We start from the raw sequence: 19,273 nt of genomic DNA, 5'->3' as shown, positions 1-19,273 counted from the left end.
ACTGGAAAGCCCAGTCTTGGCTCCGGAAAAGATGGAGCACATTTCCTCTTGTAGGTAGAAAATTGGGGGACTGCAAGAATAGACTCTCACATCCACAAGCAGACAAGGCTGCTGAGTCAGCTGGTTCTGCCTGGCTGTTTTTCTATTTTACCAGAGAGAGTTGGGGGGGAGGGGCTGGGGAAAGAAAGATAGTGTGAAAGCAAAAGGCATCAATAAAGTTTTAAATGGACAATCACAAGACAGTTTATTTAGCTCACACTTCAGAAACACAACATGTATTTGTTGCTGGCATGGGACACTCCTGAGGGATGGGTCAGGCAGCCCTGGACTTCATTCCCATTTCTCAACTTGAAAAAGAAGAACAGCACAAGTTATTGGGGCTATTTTAATTTCCATCTCCATTAGTTTGGAAGACGCAAATAACTTTCATCTCCTTAAATCTATCCAAAGATCCCAGGGTACCCTGGGCTTGTTTGTTTTCTTCACACTCCCTGGACTGATCTGGGATGCTTGATTGTCACACATAAGAGCACCCCTAAGTGGGTCTGAGGCCCAGTGGAAAAAGAAAGAAACAGAGAAAGGATGGAAGGAAGAGAAAGGAAGAGAAAAACAAAGGAAGGAAGGAAGGAAAGGAAGAGAAAGATGGAAGAAGTAAAATAGGGAAAGAAAAAGGAAATAAGAAAGAAATGAGGGATGGGGAAAGAAGGAAGAACATAGAGAGGCAAAAGAGAAAGGAAGAAAGAGAAGAGGGAGAAAGGCTAGAAGAAGGAAAATGCTGGAAAATAGAAGAAAGAACGCAGAAAGGAAGAAGGAGAAAAAAGAGGAGGGAAGGAGAAAGGAAAAAGGGGGAAGAAAGACAGAAAATAGAGATAGGAAAGTAGAAAAATGAAGAAAGAGGAAGGAAGGAAGGAAGGAAGGAAGGAAGGAAGGAAGGAAGGAAGGAAGGAAGGAAGGAAGGAAGGAAGGAAGGAAGGAAGGAAGGAACAAGGAAGGAAGGAAAGGAAGAAGAGAAGGAGGGAGGAAAAGAAAAAAACAAAGGAATATTATAAAAAGAAAAAGGATAGAAGGAGGGAAGAAGGAAAATAGGGAAAGAGAAAAAGGAAATAAGAAAGGAGGAATGGAGGAAAATAAAGAAGAAGAAAAAAGGAAGGAAAGAAGGAAGAAGCAAAGGAAGGAGGAAGGCTTAAAGAAAGAAAATAAGGGTAAATGGAAGAAAGAAAGCAGAGAGGAAAGAGGAAAAAAGATAAAGGAAGGAAGAAAGTGGGAAGAAGGGAAGGAGGGAGAAAGAGAAAACAACCTTAAGACCCTCAAACCACGGGGAGCTAAAGATGACTCTGGGATGTGGGAATATTATATTTATAAACCAAAACTGCAGGTGATGCTACTGGAAAACAGGATCCTCTTTGGTGATGGAGGAGGGGAGAAAGAGAAAGGGATCACATGGAAAATCTCACTTTCTCTCAATGGTTGCTTAAAATCAAATTACAATGAAAATCAAGGACAGTTTTGATGGAAAGGTCACAAAGGAGCAAAATGAGGGAAGTAGGGAAGGCAGGAGGGGTAGTGAGGAGCACAGGGCTTCTGCTTCTTGGTCCTAGGAAGCAGGCAGAAGATATGATATGACTGGATGTTTGTAGCCCAGAATCAGACCCTAAGAACCTCATAGACCATCAATCCAGCTCTCTCTAAAAATTTCCAACAAGAGTGTCCAGCTTTTGCTTGGGTTTAATGATAAGGCACCCATCAAGAGATCCATTTCACTTTGGAACAGCTCTCGTTGATAGGAAGTGTTCTCTCCTATCAAGCCCAACTTCCACTGGCTGCTCCCAGCTCTATCTGACCCTCTGGGTTCACCCAGAAAGCTGACATTCCTTCCCCACCAAGCCCTTTGATGGCCTGAAGGTAGCTTGCTTGTTGCTCCTCCATGTCCCAAGCTCAATAGCCAGTTCTCCAAAGACATGGCTTCAAGGCCCTTTGCTCACCTCGCTGCCTTCTCCTAGACATTCTCCAGCTCCTCCATGTCTTTCCTAAACGATGGGGCCCAGGACCAAAGCTAACAAGGAATATTTTTTTAAATGTAAAAGACAATGATCAACTAAGAAAGCCCTGCTTCTTCTCAGTGGCTCAGTGGTTCAAATTGACTTTGGACACAAAATGCCATCTCCATTCAGAAAAAGAACTATGGAGTAAATCAACACATGCTCTGTTCACTTCTTTTTTCTTTCCCATGGTTTTTCCCTTTTGCTCTGATTTTTCTCTCCCAACATGATCCATAAAGCAATGTGTATTAAAAATAAATAAACTAAGTGGAAGAAAAAACTGCAAAAGATAGTTGTTGCTCTCAAGAAGCTTATAAATCTAATGGGGGAGACAACCACAAATAAATATATACAAAGAAAGCACTATACAGGAAAAATAGGGGAAAATTAACAGAGGGAAGGCACTGGAATGAAAAAGAATTGGGGAAGTCCAAGGGTTCTTATCTTTTTGTGCCTCAGACCCTTGAGAAGACTGATGAAACCTCTGGTTCATCCTTTCTCAGAGTAATGATTTTAAATACATAAAATAAAATTACAAATGCATCCAATTATACTAAAATGCAGTTATTGAAATATTTTTTTTTAAGTTTCTGGTTTCCCAGTTAAGAACTTTTGTTCTAGCCACTTTAGGCAATTATCTAAGACTGCAAGTAGCAGAACGCTTCCTAATCTGCATTGGTCATGGGTGTTTTCTCTACCAATAAAATCACAAGTTATGACTCTAGTTGACAGCTCCCTTAGCTGATTCATCCCTCTGCAGACTCCAGTCACATTGGAGGTCTACCGAAGCCTTCAGATCTTTTTTTTGAGCTAAACTGCTTCTTAGCCATGCCTTTTCCATCTTATACTTGTGAAATTGACTTTTTGAACCCAAGTACATGACTTTACATTTACCCCCATTAAATTCTATCTGATTAGATGCAGGACAAGGTTCTAATCTCCTGAGATCTTTTTGAATGGATACTATTACCGATTATGTGAATGATGCCTTCTGGCTCCATGCCCATCATAACATCTACACATGTGTCAAAGTCAGTTTTTCAACTTCGGGTTCAGAACCTGTGTATATTGAGGAACAGTCATACATGAGTATCTTGGGGATTGAGCTCCCTCATTTTACAAATAAGGAAACTGAGGCCTAGAAAAGTAGAGTAATATTGTTAACAAAAGTGATATCATTAATAATATAGTTAATAAGTTAATAATAATAATGAGTTAACAAGAGCCATATTGTAGCCTGGGTTCCGTGACTGGACATGCTGAGATTAGGTGATATCAACCAGCTGCCATTTAATATTCCTTCCTCCACTCAGATTAAATGACTTTCTTCTTGTTTCTTAACATTTGCAGTTTCAATGATTTCCTCTGCTCCTCTTCCTCTAACTTTTCTCATTCTCAGCCTTAGGCTTCCTCGACCACAGAAGCACCACGGTGGCCATCTACTCTCACCTCCCTGGTGGCCTCCCAACTCGGCCCTGATCCAATCAGGTCGGGGGAGTTTTTAACCCGTGCTCAGTTCTTGGCTCCACATCTCCTGAAGGACGTGGATCTGTTATTCTGCTACCAACTCCTTTATCCACCATCATTAGAACTAGCTGATGATCATCCATAGGATGGAGATGGATCAGGATGATGAAAACCCTCAGGATCATGGGAAGTCTAAAGAATAAGGAAGGCTTAGCTTGGAGAAGAGAAGGCTTAATGGGGAATTCTGAAGTATTTGAAGGGCTAGATTTTGTGACTCCATGATACTATCATATTAAGAGTGGTCAGACTTTTCTGCTTGGCCATACAGGGCAAAACTTGGAATATGGAGGTAAGTTCCAAAGAAGGCAATTTGGGCTTAATGTTGGGGAGAAAACCCAAACTTCCAAATAATTAGGGCTAATCCAATGTGAAATCAACTAGCTTCGGAGGTCACTGAAGCCTTTCAGAGTGAGGCTGGGTGGCCATTAGTTCTTGTTCAGGGATGGGTTGAGTGCCTGAGGTTCCTTCCAGCTCAAAGCTCAAAGAGAGGCCAGCTTGCAGGAATGGTCTAGGGGCAAATGGGTCTGAGTCACAACTCTGTTCTTCTGCCCACTCCCAGCTCTTTCATCCGCCACCATTAGAACTAGACTGAAGAATGTTTGTTCTACAAATGAGGTTCAGAGTTAACATTCTTCCCTCTGGGTCCTTTTAACTAGCATCCTCCTGGGTCTGAAAGGGAGACCACAACCCCACAGTTAATTGCTGACATGGGCAAAGAAACTTGGACCATTTCCAGCTGATGTTTTAGTCTGATAATTTGCCTTTCACACACACACACACTCAAAATATCTCCCAATTATGGAGTAGATCCACAACTGCAACTCTAAAGCTTTATGAATTCTTTATTCCAGCAAATGCAATCACCCAGGAACCAGTTCGTTCCTATACCTACAGCATCTGTCTTATCCGGCCAAAATTGAACCCAGATTTCAGCATCCCAAAGAGAATGTCAGTGGGTTTGTCCAGCCCTATTAGGGAACTAGCAATCGCTGGCTTTATTTGCTAGGAGAACTCAAACCCTCTTGATAAAATGGCTTGGTTCTGATAAATGCAGATTTTTTTTTTCATCAGAGACAAAGGGGCCCTTGAGTTTAGCGTGTAACCTAAAACATCACATTGCTGAAAAGTATTTCCTGATAATATTTTTAGCACCTGAAAGAAAAAAAAAAATGTGTTTTTTTTTCTCCTTTGCCCTCAGGGAGTTTTTCAAAATGAAATGTAATGCCCAGTGTGTGGGCTCCCTGTTAACTCCCTGTATTCCAGAACAGAGTGAAAATCCCACAGTGAAGCTACCTGGAGGGAGCAAATGGATATTTCCACATTGATCCCAAGCCTGCTTTCTAATAATTCCAACAGCTGGCACTGACCTAGAAGCAGAACATTTGCAAAGTACTTTACAAAGCTATCTTATTTGAGCTCTTCGATAATCCTAAAATGGAGGCTGTAGGTATTAATGCTTTTCTCCTACTTATAGCAGAGGAAACTGAATCTCAAAGACCCTTTAAGTAGCAGCTCAATTGTCATATACCTAGCTAAGTGTCAGAGGTCTAATTGGAAGATAGTATCTTCCTGATTCAGAGCTTTATCTGTTGAGCCAAGCTGATCTCCTCCCCTGCATGTAAAAGGAAGGGAGGAAGGGAAGGAGGGAGGGAGAGAAAGAAGAAGGGAGGAAAGGAAGGAAGGAAGGAAAGGAAGGAAGGAAGGAAGGAAGGAAGGAAGGAAGGAAGGAAGGAAGGAAGGAAGGAAGGAAGGAAGGAAGGAAGGAAGGAAGGAAGGAAGGAAGGAAGGAAGGAAGGAAAAGAAGGAAGGAAGGAAGGAAGGAAGGAAGGAAGGAAGGAAGGAAGGAAGGAAGGAAGGAAGAGAAGGAAGAGAAGGAAGGAAGGAAGGAAGGAAGGAAGGAAGGAAGGAAGGAAGGAAGGAAGGAAGGAAGGAAGGAAGGAAGGAAGGAAGGAAAAGAAGGAAGGAAGGAAGGAAGGAAGGAAGGAAGGAAGGAAGGAAGGAAGGAAGGAAGGAAGGAAGGAAGGAAGGAAGGAAGGAAGGAAGGAAGGAAGGAAAGGAAGGAAGGAAGGAAGGAAGGAAGGAAGGAAGGAAGGAAGGAAGGAAGGAAGGAAGGAAGGAAGGAAAGAAGGAAAGAAGGAAGGAAGGAAGGAAGGAAGGAAGGAAGGAAGGAAGGAAGGAAGGAAGGAAGGAAGGAAGGAAAGAAGGAAAGAAGGAAAGAAGGAAGGAAGGAAGGAAGGAAGGAAGGAAGGAAGGAAGGAAGGAAGGAAAAGAAGGAAGGAAGGAAGGAAGGAAGGAAGGAAGGAAGGAAGGAAGGAAGGAAGGAAGGAAGGAAGGAAGGAAGGAAGGAAGGAAGGAAAAGAAGGAAGGAAGGAAGGAAGGAAAAGAAGGAAAAGAAGGAAGGAAGGAAGGAAGGAAGGAAGGAAAAGAAGGAAGGAAGGAAAGGAAGGAAGGAAGGAAGGAAGGAAGGAAGGAAGGAAGGAAGGAAGGAAGGAAGGAAGGAAGGAAGGAAGGAAGGAAGGAAGGAAGGAAGGAAGGAAGGAAGGAAGGAAGGAAGGAAGGAAGGAAGGAAGGAAGGAAGGAAGGAAGGAAGGAAGGAAGGAAGGAAGGAAGGAAGGAAGGAAGGAAGGAAGGAAAGGGAGGAAGGAAAGGGAGGAAGGAAAGGAAAGGGAGGAAGGAAAGGAAGGAAGGAAGGAAGGAAAGAAGGAAGGAAGGAAGGAAGGAAGGAAGGAAGGAAGGAAGGAAGGAAGGAAGGAAGGAAGGAAGGAAGGAAGGAAGGAAGGAAGGAAGGAAGGAAGGAAGGAAGGAAGGAAGGAAGGAAGGAAGGAAGGAAGGAAGGAAGGAAGGAAGGAAAGGAAGGAAGGAAAGGAAGGAAGGAAGGAAGGAAGGAAGGGAGGAAGGAAGGAAGGGAGGGAGGGAAGGAAGGAAGAGAAAGAGGGAGGAAGGTGAGGGAGGGAAGAAGGAGAAACAATGAAACAAGAAAAAGCAATGGGAGAAAAAGGAGAAGAGAAACCATTGAAGGGAGAGGGGAGAGAGAGATGGAGAGAGACAAAGAAATATAGACAAAGAGACAGAGACAAAAACAGAGAAAGAAAACATGAAGTTTTGAAAAGTCAGAGCTAAGTTTTGGAGTTTTTAAAAGTTTCTGTCAGAGCTGAGGAAGCCCACAAAAGATACCCAGAGTAGTTAATGGTGTAATATTGTAGAAAATATGAATGCAAGGGCAGCTGGGTGGCGCAGTGGATAGAACACCAGCCCTGAATTCAGGAGGACCTGAGTTCAAATATGATCTCAGACACTTAACACTTCCTAGCTTTGTGACCCTGGGCAAGTCACTTAACCCCAGCCTGGGGGGGGGGGGAAGAAAAGAAAATATGAATGCAGACTCAAGGAAAAAGGGACTAATGAATTCTGAAAGTGAAGTGCCTGCTTGACCCTTGACCCCTGTTCACCACAGGAAGGAATTAATTGGTAGGAGTGAGAAGGGGTCCAAAAGGAATATGTTACATCGAGGTCAAGGAAAGCTGGGCTCCAAATTTGCCCCTTTTTGGACCACAGTTTGAGCAGCAGGTCAGAACATAACACAGACCAAATTGTGGCTTTTCAACATTTTCCCCACTAGACCCAGATTATTTGGTGGCACCCAGGGCTTCAGTGACAACAGAACTTGGCAAAGATGGAAGGGACCTTAGCAGTCATTTTATACAACTCGCCCACTTCCCAAACAGGGAAGACTTGGCCTAGGTCACTATAAGAGGGGAAAAAGAGGCCATTACCCCCTGGACCAATATGCGCCCCAACATTTCTTTGTCGGAAGCATTTGTGACAGTTTAGGGGGCACTCCAGAGACTAAGATGTGGTTCACTGAGCGGCTGATTTTCTGGCAGCCCGGAATTCTAAGTCCCCACTAGCCACTGAGTGTGCAAAGAGCCCCATGTCTACAAATCGATTCCTAGCACTGCGTCTTGCTCACTACTTCTGAGACCTGGTAGTTGGTCTCTCCAGAGAGACTTGAATGAGCTTGAATGAAGACTCACTAAACAGGAGGCACAGATTGAATCCAGGCTCTGCCACTAACTTCTTCTATTAGGGGGCCCCTCTGCATTGCCTCAGTTTCTTCATCTGTAAAACAGAAAGGCTGGATTGGTCAAGATCATCTCTAATCTTTCCTTAATAACAAAATAAAGGTGTAGGCCGGGATCTCTAGTCCAGCTTCCTTAATCCCTCCCTGTCCACAAAAATGTCTCCCAGGACAGCCATCCCAGATGTTCTCAGGGACCTTTATTCCAAGGCTCACCGAGAGCCCATCTTGAGTTTGAAAAACTGCTTCCTTCTTTCAGAGCTGAGTGAGTGAGCTCTCCTCCCAGGAGGCAGCAGAGGGCCTGAGGATCCTTTGCGCTCAATCACTCACTCACAGCTGTCGAATTCTCTGCACAAACTCAGGTTTCCCGACAGAAACCCTGGAAGCTCTTCCATTTCCCAGGGGTTCGGAATCCTCAGCAGGCACGAGCCCACATTCCCAGGGGGCTCCTTTTGGGGTCCCATCCCCAGATCTGTCTCTGCTGGCAGCAGGAAAGACATCCACTCAGACACATTCACCTCTTGCAGCTTTTCAGCAGGGAGCCAGCTCTCCCCACAGGGCCTAGGAAAGGGTTAAGCGCACTGCAGAGATTTCAGTGTGTAATGTTGTTGTTGGGATTTTTTTTTCCCCCAAGAGCTTCCTGCAGCAGACCAGTGTTAAGTTGTGAGAATCTGTCCCCAGCTCAGGGTCTAAAATTAGATTTTGCCTCCTTAACCTCTTCACTACCAGGCAAAGGGAGGCAAAATTCCACCCCCCTCATCTCCCACCCCAGCCTCCCCAGTCTTATCCCCACCATGCTGGGAGGGCTGACGTCCCATTCCCCACCTCAGTGAGCCATGGTGACACCTTCCTAAGGGATCACTGGCAGCCGGGACCCTTGAAGAGCACAGGGGAGTTGTGATCACAAAAGGCCCGACTGCCATCCTCAGTTACTTGCAGGAGCTTCTTAAGCCTCAGTTTCCTTATCTGTAAAGCGAAGGAGTGGACCCCCTCCAGCCCAAACTGCCATTTCCTTCCTTTTCTGAACTGTGATTGTCACTAGCAACTAGTTCATCCTTACCCTGTGCCAGGCAAGGCACTGGGAACATGAAAATGAAGCATCCCTGACTATTCTCTAGGGGAAATAAGGGGTACCTATATAATCATATGGCACTGTTCGAAGGGAGTTATTATTATGGCTGGAAATCAACTAACAGTCTTAGTGGCCAAGTCCACATAAGATGCGTACTCTTAGGGGTCAATGGCAGGTCCCCAGGGGGAGATCTTGAGCTAAGTTCCATTTCATAAGCATCTTCCCCCCCCCCAGGCAACGAGGGTCTCATTGCATGTAACTTTTATTTTCTTTCTAATTTGCTCCCCCCCCCAACTCAGTGACAAAGATACCTCTCCTTCATTCCAAACATTTGCCTTGCTGGCCTTGTGTCTCATGAACAGTTTTATTGAACTGTGGAAACATTTAGTCTAAATGTGCACTCGGATTCCACGGAGCCCATCCGAAGAGTCAAACTCTAAATGAAAATGACAAAAGCGCTCCCCCCTTTGAAGTGGGGTGGAGTTCAATGTTGGACCCACTAAGCAAAAGTTATGACTTTATTTTTTATTTTTTTAAAAATGGTTTCATTTTTTTCCAGTTATACCTGTATAGTAACTTTTAAAATATATGAACATGAATCATGTTGGGAGAGAAAAATCAGGACAAAAGAAAAAAAAAAAAAGCCAAGAAGAAAAAAAGAACAGAAAAACGAATGTTGATTTACATTCAATCTCCAGAGTTCTTTCTGGATAAAGATTCTCCAAAATTACACTTTAAGCTCAGATTCTCCAAAAGTTCTACTTTATGCTCAGATTCTCCAAAAGTGATAGTTTTGTTTTGTTTTGTCTTTTTCAAAAAGAAAAAAACAGAAAAACCAGTGTTTATTTACTTTGAATCTCCAGAGTTCTTTCTGGATAAAGATTCTCCAAAATTACACTTTAAGCTCAGATTCTCCAAAAGTTCTACTTTATGCTCAAATTCTCCAAAAGTGATAGTTTTGGGGTTTTTTGGTTTTTTGGGTTTTTTTTTTTTTTCAAAAAGAAAAAAAGAACAGAAAAATGAGTGTTTATTTACTTTCAATCTCCAGGGTTCTTTCTGGATGCAGATTCTCCAAAAGTTACACTTAAAGCTTAGATTGTCCAAAAGGGATGCTTCCAACCAGCAATCTGAGCTACCCCGGTGGCCATTCTGCAAGTATCAGCTAAGGACGCCTAGGAAATAAAAAGCAAAGATCATCTGGCGGAGGAAGAGGCCATCTCCGGTCCAGCCCCTCCTCCTCCGACGCCGCTGCTCTTCATGATTCCCGTCCTCTTAGGCAAGGCCTGCGGCGCCCCCTTAAAGCTGCCTACATGAGGAGCCACCGTGCCAAAGTCTCTGGGCAGAAGTCGAGGTGCGGCTAATCTGGGAAACCATCGCGCAGAGGGCAGCGCCTTCCGGGGGCGTCCTCCCCTCCCCCCACATCTGGCCAAAGCCCGGGGATTAGCTTCGGTGCACTTGCACATGCATGCTCCCATGCACGCCCTGGGCACGTGCCCACGCATGTACCCACACAGGCAGCCTCAGGGCGCCTCCCCGCCTGAGACCCGCACATGTGACCCCGAAATCTTGGACAAGAGGCTCCAGGAAGACCCTGATCTAGCAAGAACCCCCTGAAACACAGAGAAAGGGGGCTCCGGGTTCGAATTCCTGCTTGTCACTAGGACCTTTGGGACTTTGGGAAGCGCTCCTTCCCCTGCTTGGACACTTGGGCCCCTTTTCTTTCTCAGCCTTTGCGGTGGGGAGCACTGGGCTCTGCTTGGGAATTCTCTCTGTGTCTCAGTTTCTTCCTCTGAAAAGTCACAAGGTTGGACTTTCCAGTTCTCGGTCTGATCTTGAAGCTGCCCTCTGTTCTTCCTCGGGCAGCACTGGACCAGCCCCCCCAGCGGTGCCCGCTGGCTGCTCGCCAGCCCCGCAGGCCACCCGACATTGTCTGGGCAGGAGTAGCCCTGGGCTGGGAAAAAAAAGGAAGCAAAGGATAGATTCCCTTCGCCCTTCTCATCCCCCTCGTCCTCGTCCTCCTCCCCCCCTTCCTCCTCCTCCTCCTCTTCCTCCTCCTCCTCCTCCTCCTCCTCCTCCTCCTCCTCCTCCTCCTCCTCCTTTCTCTGGCTCATCCTTCTTCACCTTCCTCCCCCTGGCCCCCCTCCCCCTCCGCCTCTCCCTCCCCAAATCTCGTCCCCAGGCTCTTTAAGAAGCGGCCTGCAATTTACATAGCCCCACCCAACCAGTGCGGGAGCAGGCCCTCCCCGGCCCCGCCCCCGCAGGCCCTGAGTGGCTGGCCTTGGACTGAATATTCAAATAGGCTCCGGAGGGGCGGGGCCCGCGCTCTGAATGAGGTCTCTCTCCTAGCCGAGGCCGGGCTAGTGCTGTTCGCAGAGCGGAGCCACGAGCGTGGGGTGTGAGAGCCCGAGGTTCCCAGCGGAGCGGAGGGCGGCATAGCGAGGGAACGGGACGCGGCGGGGCAGCGCAGCGGAGGCGCGCGGAGCGGGGACAGCCCGGCGGAGAGGCGCGGAGCGGGGACAGCCCGGCGGAGAGGCGCGGAGCGGGGCCGAGCGGCGGGGACCCGCGCTGACCAGCGGCCGCACTCCGGGCCAGCCTCGCTGTCCGCTCTCCGTGCGGGGCAGCCGCTCCCCGCGCCCCGGGCTCCCCGCCGGCCCGGCCCCGGCCCCCGGCCCCGGCCGCGCACGGCGCCTCCGCTCGGCCCTTCCTCCCGGAGGGAGCGGGCTGCGGGAGCATGCGGGGCCTGGCCCGCTGGACGCTGCTGCTGGCGCTGGCCGCCTGGGGCCGCGCGTTCGTGCCGCTGGCCGACTTCTACCCGTTCGGGCCGGAGGCGGGCGACGCTGTCACCCCGAAGCAGGACGACGGCGGCTCGGGGCTGTTGCCCATCTCGCTCCCGTTCCCGTTCTTCGGCGCGGGCCACGCCGGCCTCTACGTAAGTAGCCCTTCCTTCGCCCCGGGGGGGGGGGGCGGTCTGCGGTGCCCGAGCCCGCTCCGAGGGGGGCCGCTGTCACCGCCCGCCGCCCGAGGAAGCGCGCGCCGCTCCTGCGAGCCCCGGCCCGCCGCCGCCGCCGCCCCCAGGCCGGAGGCCAGGAGTGGGCTGAGGACACTCTCCCTCGGAGCCGCCCGAGCCAGGCGGAGGAGGCGGCCGCTGCCCGGGGCTCCCGGAGCGGACCGAGCGGCCGCGGGGAGGCGGCGGCCGGCCGGGCAGCGAGCGGCACCGGGACGTGCCAGGCGCTGCGAGGGAGGGAGGAGGAGGGAGCGGGCAGGGCCGCTGGAAAGAGGGCCGGGCTCTGGCTCTTTTAACTCCCAGGTGTGAATTTAGCCTTTGGATGCGCGAGCCTGGCAACAGAGCCCTAGGAAACAGGGAGGTGCCCGGGCACAGGGGCCGGGACGTGTCTCCCCTCCCCCCCGCGCGCTGCCCTGCCAGCGCAACCCGGAGGATGCTTTGGGAGAGGGTGCGGGCAGCCTCCGCTGGGCAGGAGTGGCGGGGCTGGAGCGGGCGGGCGGGGGGGGGGGGCAGAGCCCCCTCCCCAGGAGCTGAGCTGGACCTCCCTTCGCAAAAGCTATTGACTGGAGGAAAGAGTTTCCGGGGGGGGGGGGGGGCGCGGGGGAAACGTGTGACTTTCCAGAATGTCCACGGACCGATCCCCCAGATTTCTGATCGCTCTAAGCTCTGTCGTTACGGGGAAGGAAGGGGGGAGGGGAAGAAGCAGAGAAAGTTTGACAAAGACAGGGGGGCGTTAAAAAAAAAATACCCTACTCCCTTGCCCTTGTGGACTAATTTCAACCTAGCGAGAGCCAACAGGTTTTGGAAACTGAGGACCCGTGTTCAAATCCTGCTTCTGACGCTCTTTGCTCCGACCTTAGGCAGCTCTTTAAAAGTTGCTAGCTTCCTCCCGGCGTCTGTAAAATGGGAGAGGTTCTGCCTGCAAATCTGCCATCGTGATCATTAAGAGCCTACTGTGTGCTGGGCCCCGGGGATCTCTGCACCGATGCATTGTGGGCACAGGTGCTGACGGGCTCCGGGTGTAATGAGGAGGTGGGCACCGTGTGCCAAGGAGAATGAGAGAGCTGGGAAGGGAGGGCCGGCCAGCTGCTCCCAAGCAGAAATCGTGCACTTGAGGAGAAGGAAGGCTGGGAGCACGGAGGATGACGGGAGCAACAGTTCCGAAGGAAAAGAGAGTGAGGGAAGAATAAGGATCTGCTTTAGACAGCATCTGATCCTCGTTTTACAGGGGGAGGGGGGGAGGTGGAAACTCAGCCAGCTGAAACGACTTGGCCAAGATCACCCAGGCAACAAAGGGCAGCTTCCTCTACTCCCAACGCAGCTTGCAGCACTCTGCTAGGGAAGAGAAGAGGCCAGCCTCCCTCACATGCAGCCTCCCTCACATGCAGAATTGATGAAAAGGCCAGAAAGGGAAGCAAGAGCCAGAGTAGGAACGGCCTTCAAGGGCAGAATGGCTGAGCAGGCAGTGGAGGGCTACAAGCGTTCTCCCAGGACAATATCCTGGCCAGGAGCTGGGCAGGACGGTTTGGAAAGGGGATAGTGTGGGGGCATAGCAGTGGCGCAGGTGAGAAGCAGCGCAGAGAGCTGGACAGCAGGAGTGGAGAAGAGGGAGCAAGATTGCAAAGTGGGAGCAAAGATGAGGGGGAGAGGGAAGAGGGGAATTGAGGTCAGGATTACCAGCAAGAGTGGCTGAGATGGGGACAGTACCACTGAGAGGGGGGAAGTGGGAGACAGAGAGAGGGAGGGAGGAAGAGAGAGAGAAGGAGAAAGGGAGGGAGAGATGAGGGAGGGAGAAAGAGACACACACACAGAAAAACAGAGAGAGAAGAGAAGTAGCTAGGAGATTCAAGGCGCAAGAGGGAGACTGAGGGAGCAGGCAGCACAGCAGTGTGCTTCTTGGGTGCTGAGGTGGGTGAGCTGCTCTTAGTGACTCTGGTGACCGATCATGGTTCCCTGAAGCCCTTCCCTCCTGCTTCTTGGCTCAGTGTTGCTCTAACCCTTGGGTGTAGAGTTCAAAGGGTGGGAGAAGGTAAGCTCCATGAGGGCAGAGGTCCTTTCTTCTGTTTGTCATTTTCTTCAGTGTCTGGAGCAAGGCAGGTGACTGATAAGTGCTTCCCGGATGGAAGTAACTGAAGGGAACTGGCCTTAGTCCCGCCCCCTCCTCGTGTTTTATGGGACCGGGTATTGCTCTCAGTCTCTCATTTTCCTCTCCCTCTCATTTTACTCCCATGGGTTTGGCCACTTCTTACATTAGCAAGGGGTGCAACTAGGGTGGGGTGAGTGGATCTTTTGCCCAGGCACTGACATCTGAGGGCCTGCTTCCCACCCCCATCCCCCACCCATGATGGGTCTCAGCCTGTGCCTTGTGCTTCAGGCCCCACCCCTGAGGTCTCCTACCCATGATACCCCTGCCCTGGGCACCTGTCTCCTGGGGCACGTTCCAGGAGGAGGGCGAGACTCTGTACAGGTCATCGTCTCTGTTACTGTCCTCTGTGTCACTACTCGACCCTACCTGAGACCCCAAATGAAAAAACCTCCTTATTGTGCTCTGAGAGCATTAGCCGAGACCTTCCTTGGGGCTTAAGGACAAAGGAGGAGGGGCTAGCAGCTGAGGGGGCGGGGCTAGCTGGGATGCCGGGGTTTGTGCTGCCCCACCCAAAAGCGGGCCTGGAAGACTTGGGATCTAACATCTCAAGCTGCGTGTTCTTGCACTCGTCACTTAACAAGCTCCATCTGTAAAACCAAGGCTTTAATTCAGGAGCCTCCAAGGTAGGGTTCCTTCCAGCTGTAGTTGGAGCATCCTTTGATCCCTCCTCTCCTCATGGAAATCCAGAGGGAGCCCTTCCCAGACTGTAGTCCTGTCCCCTCCCCTCCCCCCCAGCCAATGAGAGCCCATCCCGCGGATGAGTCAGACACTGGGCCGAGAAAGGCCTTCTCTTGCCTCGGTGACTCGGTCCATTTGGCCATTCCTTTTCCCATGTGCCTCATGAGAGGCCCCCCCACCTGGTATGGGCACCGGTCTGGGCAGCGGCGGCGGAGCGGGGGCCGGACCAGACTCCAGAGGGCCCGTGGCCAGTGGCGGGCGGCGCTGCCCGGCGCTCCCCGCTCCCAGTCGGAGACGAGCTGGCCCACACCTCTAGTTCGGGTCGGAAAGTCGATGAAGCTCCTCCACCGAGCGGCCGGCCAGGCGAAAGGAGGCCTCCGAGTGTTTGCTGTCAGGAGAATGTTTTCCACGAGAGTGCGCCGGCCCGACGGCCAAAACATTCTGTGCAAATATTTGCAAACATGTGTGCCAGGGGGTACTTTCCTGTCGAGAGTCCTGGGTGAAAATATTATGAAAACGCTTGGCTCTCCCAGCGGCCCGACCAGAAATACCTGCGGCTGCCAAGACAACCGGAGCAAACGCTTCGAAAGTGGAAATATCTGCCGGCCAAACACGTGGTTCCGCCCGAGCGGACATTCTGGGATTAACACAACACGGCCCGGGAAGGGGTTTTTCCTGAAACCAAGTTCTTCTTTGCAGAGATCCTCGAGCCGGCCTCCCGGTCTCTCTGCCTCCTATTTGTTCAGTGGGGAAGAAAATGAGCTCCTTTAAGGATGGGCCCCGGGTACCTTTCCTGAAACCATTAGCCGGGAGCCGGGGCCAAGTTACACTCTGCAGAAGAAAAGCAAAAGGGAGGGAGGAATTGGATGGAAGTCAAAGAAGTCGAGGTCTTCCGCACATGGCTGTCTCAGAGCGGGGCCAGAGCTCAGGCTGGGCCGTGGCTCCTCCTCCAAGAAGCCTTCTCTGGTTTCCATCCCTTCTCTCTCAAGCGGGGAGCTTTCTCTCTTCCATCTCATCCCACAGCGATTTTTAAAATTTTCTCTTGTGGATTTACCTTATTCTATAGTGTACGTGCTATGTGCCCTTCCGAAAGGTCAAAGCTCCATGAGATCAGGGACTGTCTTACTTGGTTTTGTATCTTCCCAGCCCTAGGGCAGTGAGTTGCACTTAAAAGCCACTTTGCTGAACAAATGTTGTGGAAAGCCACTATGCCAGCCCACTTGGTACCATCCCGAGCCTTCCTAACCACTCCCTGACCCTAGAAAATCCAGCGGCCGGGCAGTCCCAAGCTCCCTTGGGGCTCAGGAGGCCCAGGCTCTTCCCACCTCCTGGATCCCCGAAATCCTAGTAGCTTCCCACCACACCAGGCTGACCTATGTCAGTCATTTTAAATTAATGGAGAAATCACCTGTCAATCACTGATATACAAATACAAGACTGAGAGATCACGGGCCCTCGAGGAGGAGGAGCAGACATTTAGACATTAAAAACAGGACCTGGGGAGTCGAGGGGTGCAGGTGCTGAGGAAGCACTGACCAGGGTCAGGGGGGGAGGGGTGTGTTCTGAAACAAGGCACAGACCCCCGGGGGCAAAGTCAGGGTGCCTGCTGTGTGCCCACTGGCATGTGGCGAGCACACATGGGCCTGATTAGCATCACACCAAGAGGCCGAGTTCAGGGCATCCCCACAAAGAAGGAGCTGGACCTTAGTTCTATTCTGTCTATGACGCTCGCCACTGGTGCCATGGTGGGCAGTCACTTCCCCTCCTGAGCCTCCCATCCTGTTTGATACGGGGGCCCTGTTAAAATGTCAATCTCTTTAGGAGAAGCAAATATTCACCCTTCTTAATCATTCACAGATTATGGTACCCCAAGGGAGCGCCCACACTAAAGGGAGGTCTTCAGCCTCTGGGGACCCTTATAACTGGGAGGGGGGACTGAGTGAGTTCTCAGGCCCTTCCAGATGCAAATCGATGCTCCTGGGACCTTTAAGTGCCTCAGGCATCTTACAAGTGGTTGTGAGATGTATGGGTGGACTCAACGGGACAAGCATTTATTAAGCACCTACTCTGTACCAGGCACTGTAAGAAGCAAAGAAGGGCAAAACTCCAACAGTGGCTGCTCTCGGGAGCTCACAGTCTGAGAGGAACCTCACCAGGGGAAGGAGCTGCCCGTGTTTACAAGATCTCGGGTCGTTCCACATTTACATGAAAATAATGCATATGTACATGAGTCTACTACGTCTGTATCCCCAGCATCCGTCATATAGTTAACACTGATTGCATAGACGGATGGATGGACAGATGAATGTTGGATATACAGATGGATAGATAAATACATGCATGGCTAGACAGATGATGGATGGATAGATAATATTTGGATGGATAGAAAAATGGGTATGTAGATAAATGATGGATGGATGGATAACTACTCTATCCTTTTGTAAACCCTACAGTATGGGGGTGGGGTGGGGGACTGGTTCAGTGATGAGAGTATGAGAGCCTCTGCATGAGCCCCTTCCCTCTACCAAAGCAGATCAGCCCCTTCTCCACAACATATGGCCTTCATGGCTTTTCTGGGGACCTTCTGGGGTCTCACAACCCTCATATTAGAGACAAGATTCGCATGTGGGTCTTGGACCAGGGCACTGGCTCTCTGAGCGGGCTATCACGCCACCTTCTCTTTGAACCTTTATCCCATAGGGATGGAGAGAAGAGCTGGACTTGGGGCTTCCTTAGTAGAGGGAGCTCGGGGGGGGTGTCTTGGAGATCCTGCGGGCCCTCACCTCAGAGAGCTGCCGGGGGGGGGCCCAAGTGTGAAGGGCGAGTGGCGGCTTCACCCCACATGTGTGTCTATGCAGCTTTGCTGAGTGCGTGAGGGGGTAGAAAACACCCAAACTGTCCTGGGTGGGGTGACCCCAGCGGCCTGTGGCTGGGCACCAAGGCCGGCTCTCTGGGGCAGAGTTCTGGAAGGGCTTCCTAAGCAGGAAAGACTCCCTAATGAGCACAATCAACTGTCGAGGCCCAGAGAAGCTAAAGGTCCCCACTGGTGAAATCACAGATTTATGGAAGAAATGCACGGGCATCCCCCACCCCCACCATAGACCCGGGGATGGGGGGGGTGGGAGATAGTCAAGGGGAGAAGGGCCTGGGCGATGTGGAAGCCCCAAAACCTCTGTGTTGGGGGCAGGACAGGCAGTAGCCTGGAGTGCCCTCCCACCCCAGAAGGATCCCAGGACCCCGCTCCTCTCCCCCACCCTGGCCCTCCTCCTGGCTGAACGTGCTCTCAGGCCCGATGAGCTCACTCACCAGGAGGTGTGAATGACTAATAAGGATGAATATTTGCTTCTCCTAGAGAGATTGACATTTTAACAGGGGTTCCCATGGCAGGATATAGAATGTCAGCAAACAAGGAGGGGAGAAGGTGTCCAGGAACAACGGAGGGCCTTTTCTAGCCCCCCAAAATGGGGCAGGAGCCAGAGCAAGGACTGTGGTATCTGAGGATCTGGATTCCAATCCTGCCCTGCCTCTTTCTGCAGCTGTTCTCTTGAGGATGTCCCCTCAGGCCCAGCCTGGGATCAGAAAGGTCAGGCGTTGGCCTCCTTCTGGGCCCTTCCCATCAGTGCCACATTTACTGGGTAACATTGGCCAAGGCCCCTGATCTCTCAGAATCTCAGGTCCCTGTCTGTGAAAGAAGGGGATGACCCAATGGTCACCTCCGCTTCTAGGCCCAGGGTCCTACAGTCCGAAGGGTATGAGAAGGAAATGTCTTTTCTAAGAGGTCCCAAAAATGTTTCTGAAATGCAGAAAGTTCAGGTCTAGAAATTAGAGCTTTAACAAGATTGTCCAATGTCCTGGATTTGTTTAAAGACACGCCTCATTTAATAAAGACGCCAAAGACTTCAGTCCCATTTCAAGTCCCTTCTCCCCGAGCTGGGAGCCTCCCTCCAGCTCTGTGGCATGGTGTGAATACCAAGGGGCCACGCAGATTAGCTTGTGGTCATTCCTCTCCCTTGCTCACTGATCAATGCCCATCCTTTTTCTCTTCTTTCCTTCTATTGACCCCAATCCTTAAGATACTTTTCCTACTAACCCCCTATCTGTGGCTTATAGCCAGCTCACTCCCACCTGCCCAGTTTGCCTTTTGGACAGTCTTCAATTCCCAAACTATGGATTCTGTGGTATTCCGTGGCTCAGTTCTACAGGGAGGAGATACCAGATGTTAAAAGACCTTTGACATGACAACTTTTCAGAACTGCTGTGATCTGGATCCCAGCTTTCTCCCCATCCCCACCGTATACCAACTCTCACATCCAGAGGTCTGCCAACCTCTCCCAGAGGGCTCACTTTTCCCATGAAACATTGCTCAGAAAGCATGAATAAAATAACCGCGTGCTCCCGGGCTCTCGTTGCTCCTGAAGTGCCGATCGCACTGCATGAGGGGAAACTCCAGACTGCAGACTTAAGGGGAGCATCGCAGCCTCCCCCAGTGCCCATTCTTGTCATGCTCCTATAAAGTCAGATGCAGGCCCTTTGCTGGGACTCTCCACTTGTCACTATCAAATGTGCTGCTTTGTACATGCTCTGACCATTTCCACTGAGTCACGGTAGCTCATCGCTCAAACCCTTCTCTCCATAACACTCCGGGTCCAGTTCTCACACTGCCCCGTCAAACTTCCCAGCTAAAAAGAACTCATTGATGCTCTTCAAAGAGCCAAGAACTTGAGAACTG

General features: G+C 50.6%; 1 protein-coding gene across 1 annotated transcript in view; it reads left to right on the top strand.

The window, feature by feature from the left end:
- Positions 1–11,387: 11,387 nt before the first annotated feature.
- Positions 11,388–19,273, top strand: part of SNED1 (sushi, nidogen and EGF like domains 1) — a 72,331-nt gene continuing 64,445 nt past the window's right edge. Inside the window, exon 1 of the mRNA XM_074297966.1 lies at positions 11,388–11,645. Within this exon, the coding sequence (XP_074154067.1) occupies positions 11,448–11,645 (198 nt within the window). The 5' untranslated portion in view covers positions 11,388–11,447. The remainder of the gene's footprint in view (positions 11,646–19,273) is intronic.

Source organism: Sminthopsis crassicaudata, chromosome 3 (assembly GCF_048593235.1).
Source record: "Sminthopsis crassicaudata isolate SCR6 chromosome 3, ASM4859323v1, whole genome shotgun sequence".
Classification (NCBI taxonomy): domain Eukaryota; kingdom Metazoa; phylum Chordata; class Mammalia; order Dasyuromorphia; family Dasyuridae; genus Sminthopsis; species Sminthopsis crassicaudata.
This window is presented reverse-complemented; position numbering and strand designations above follow the sequence as displayed.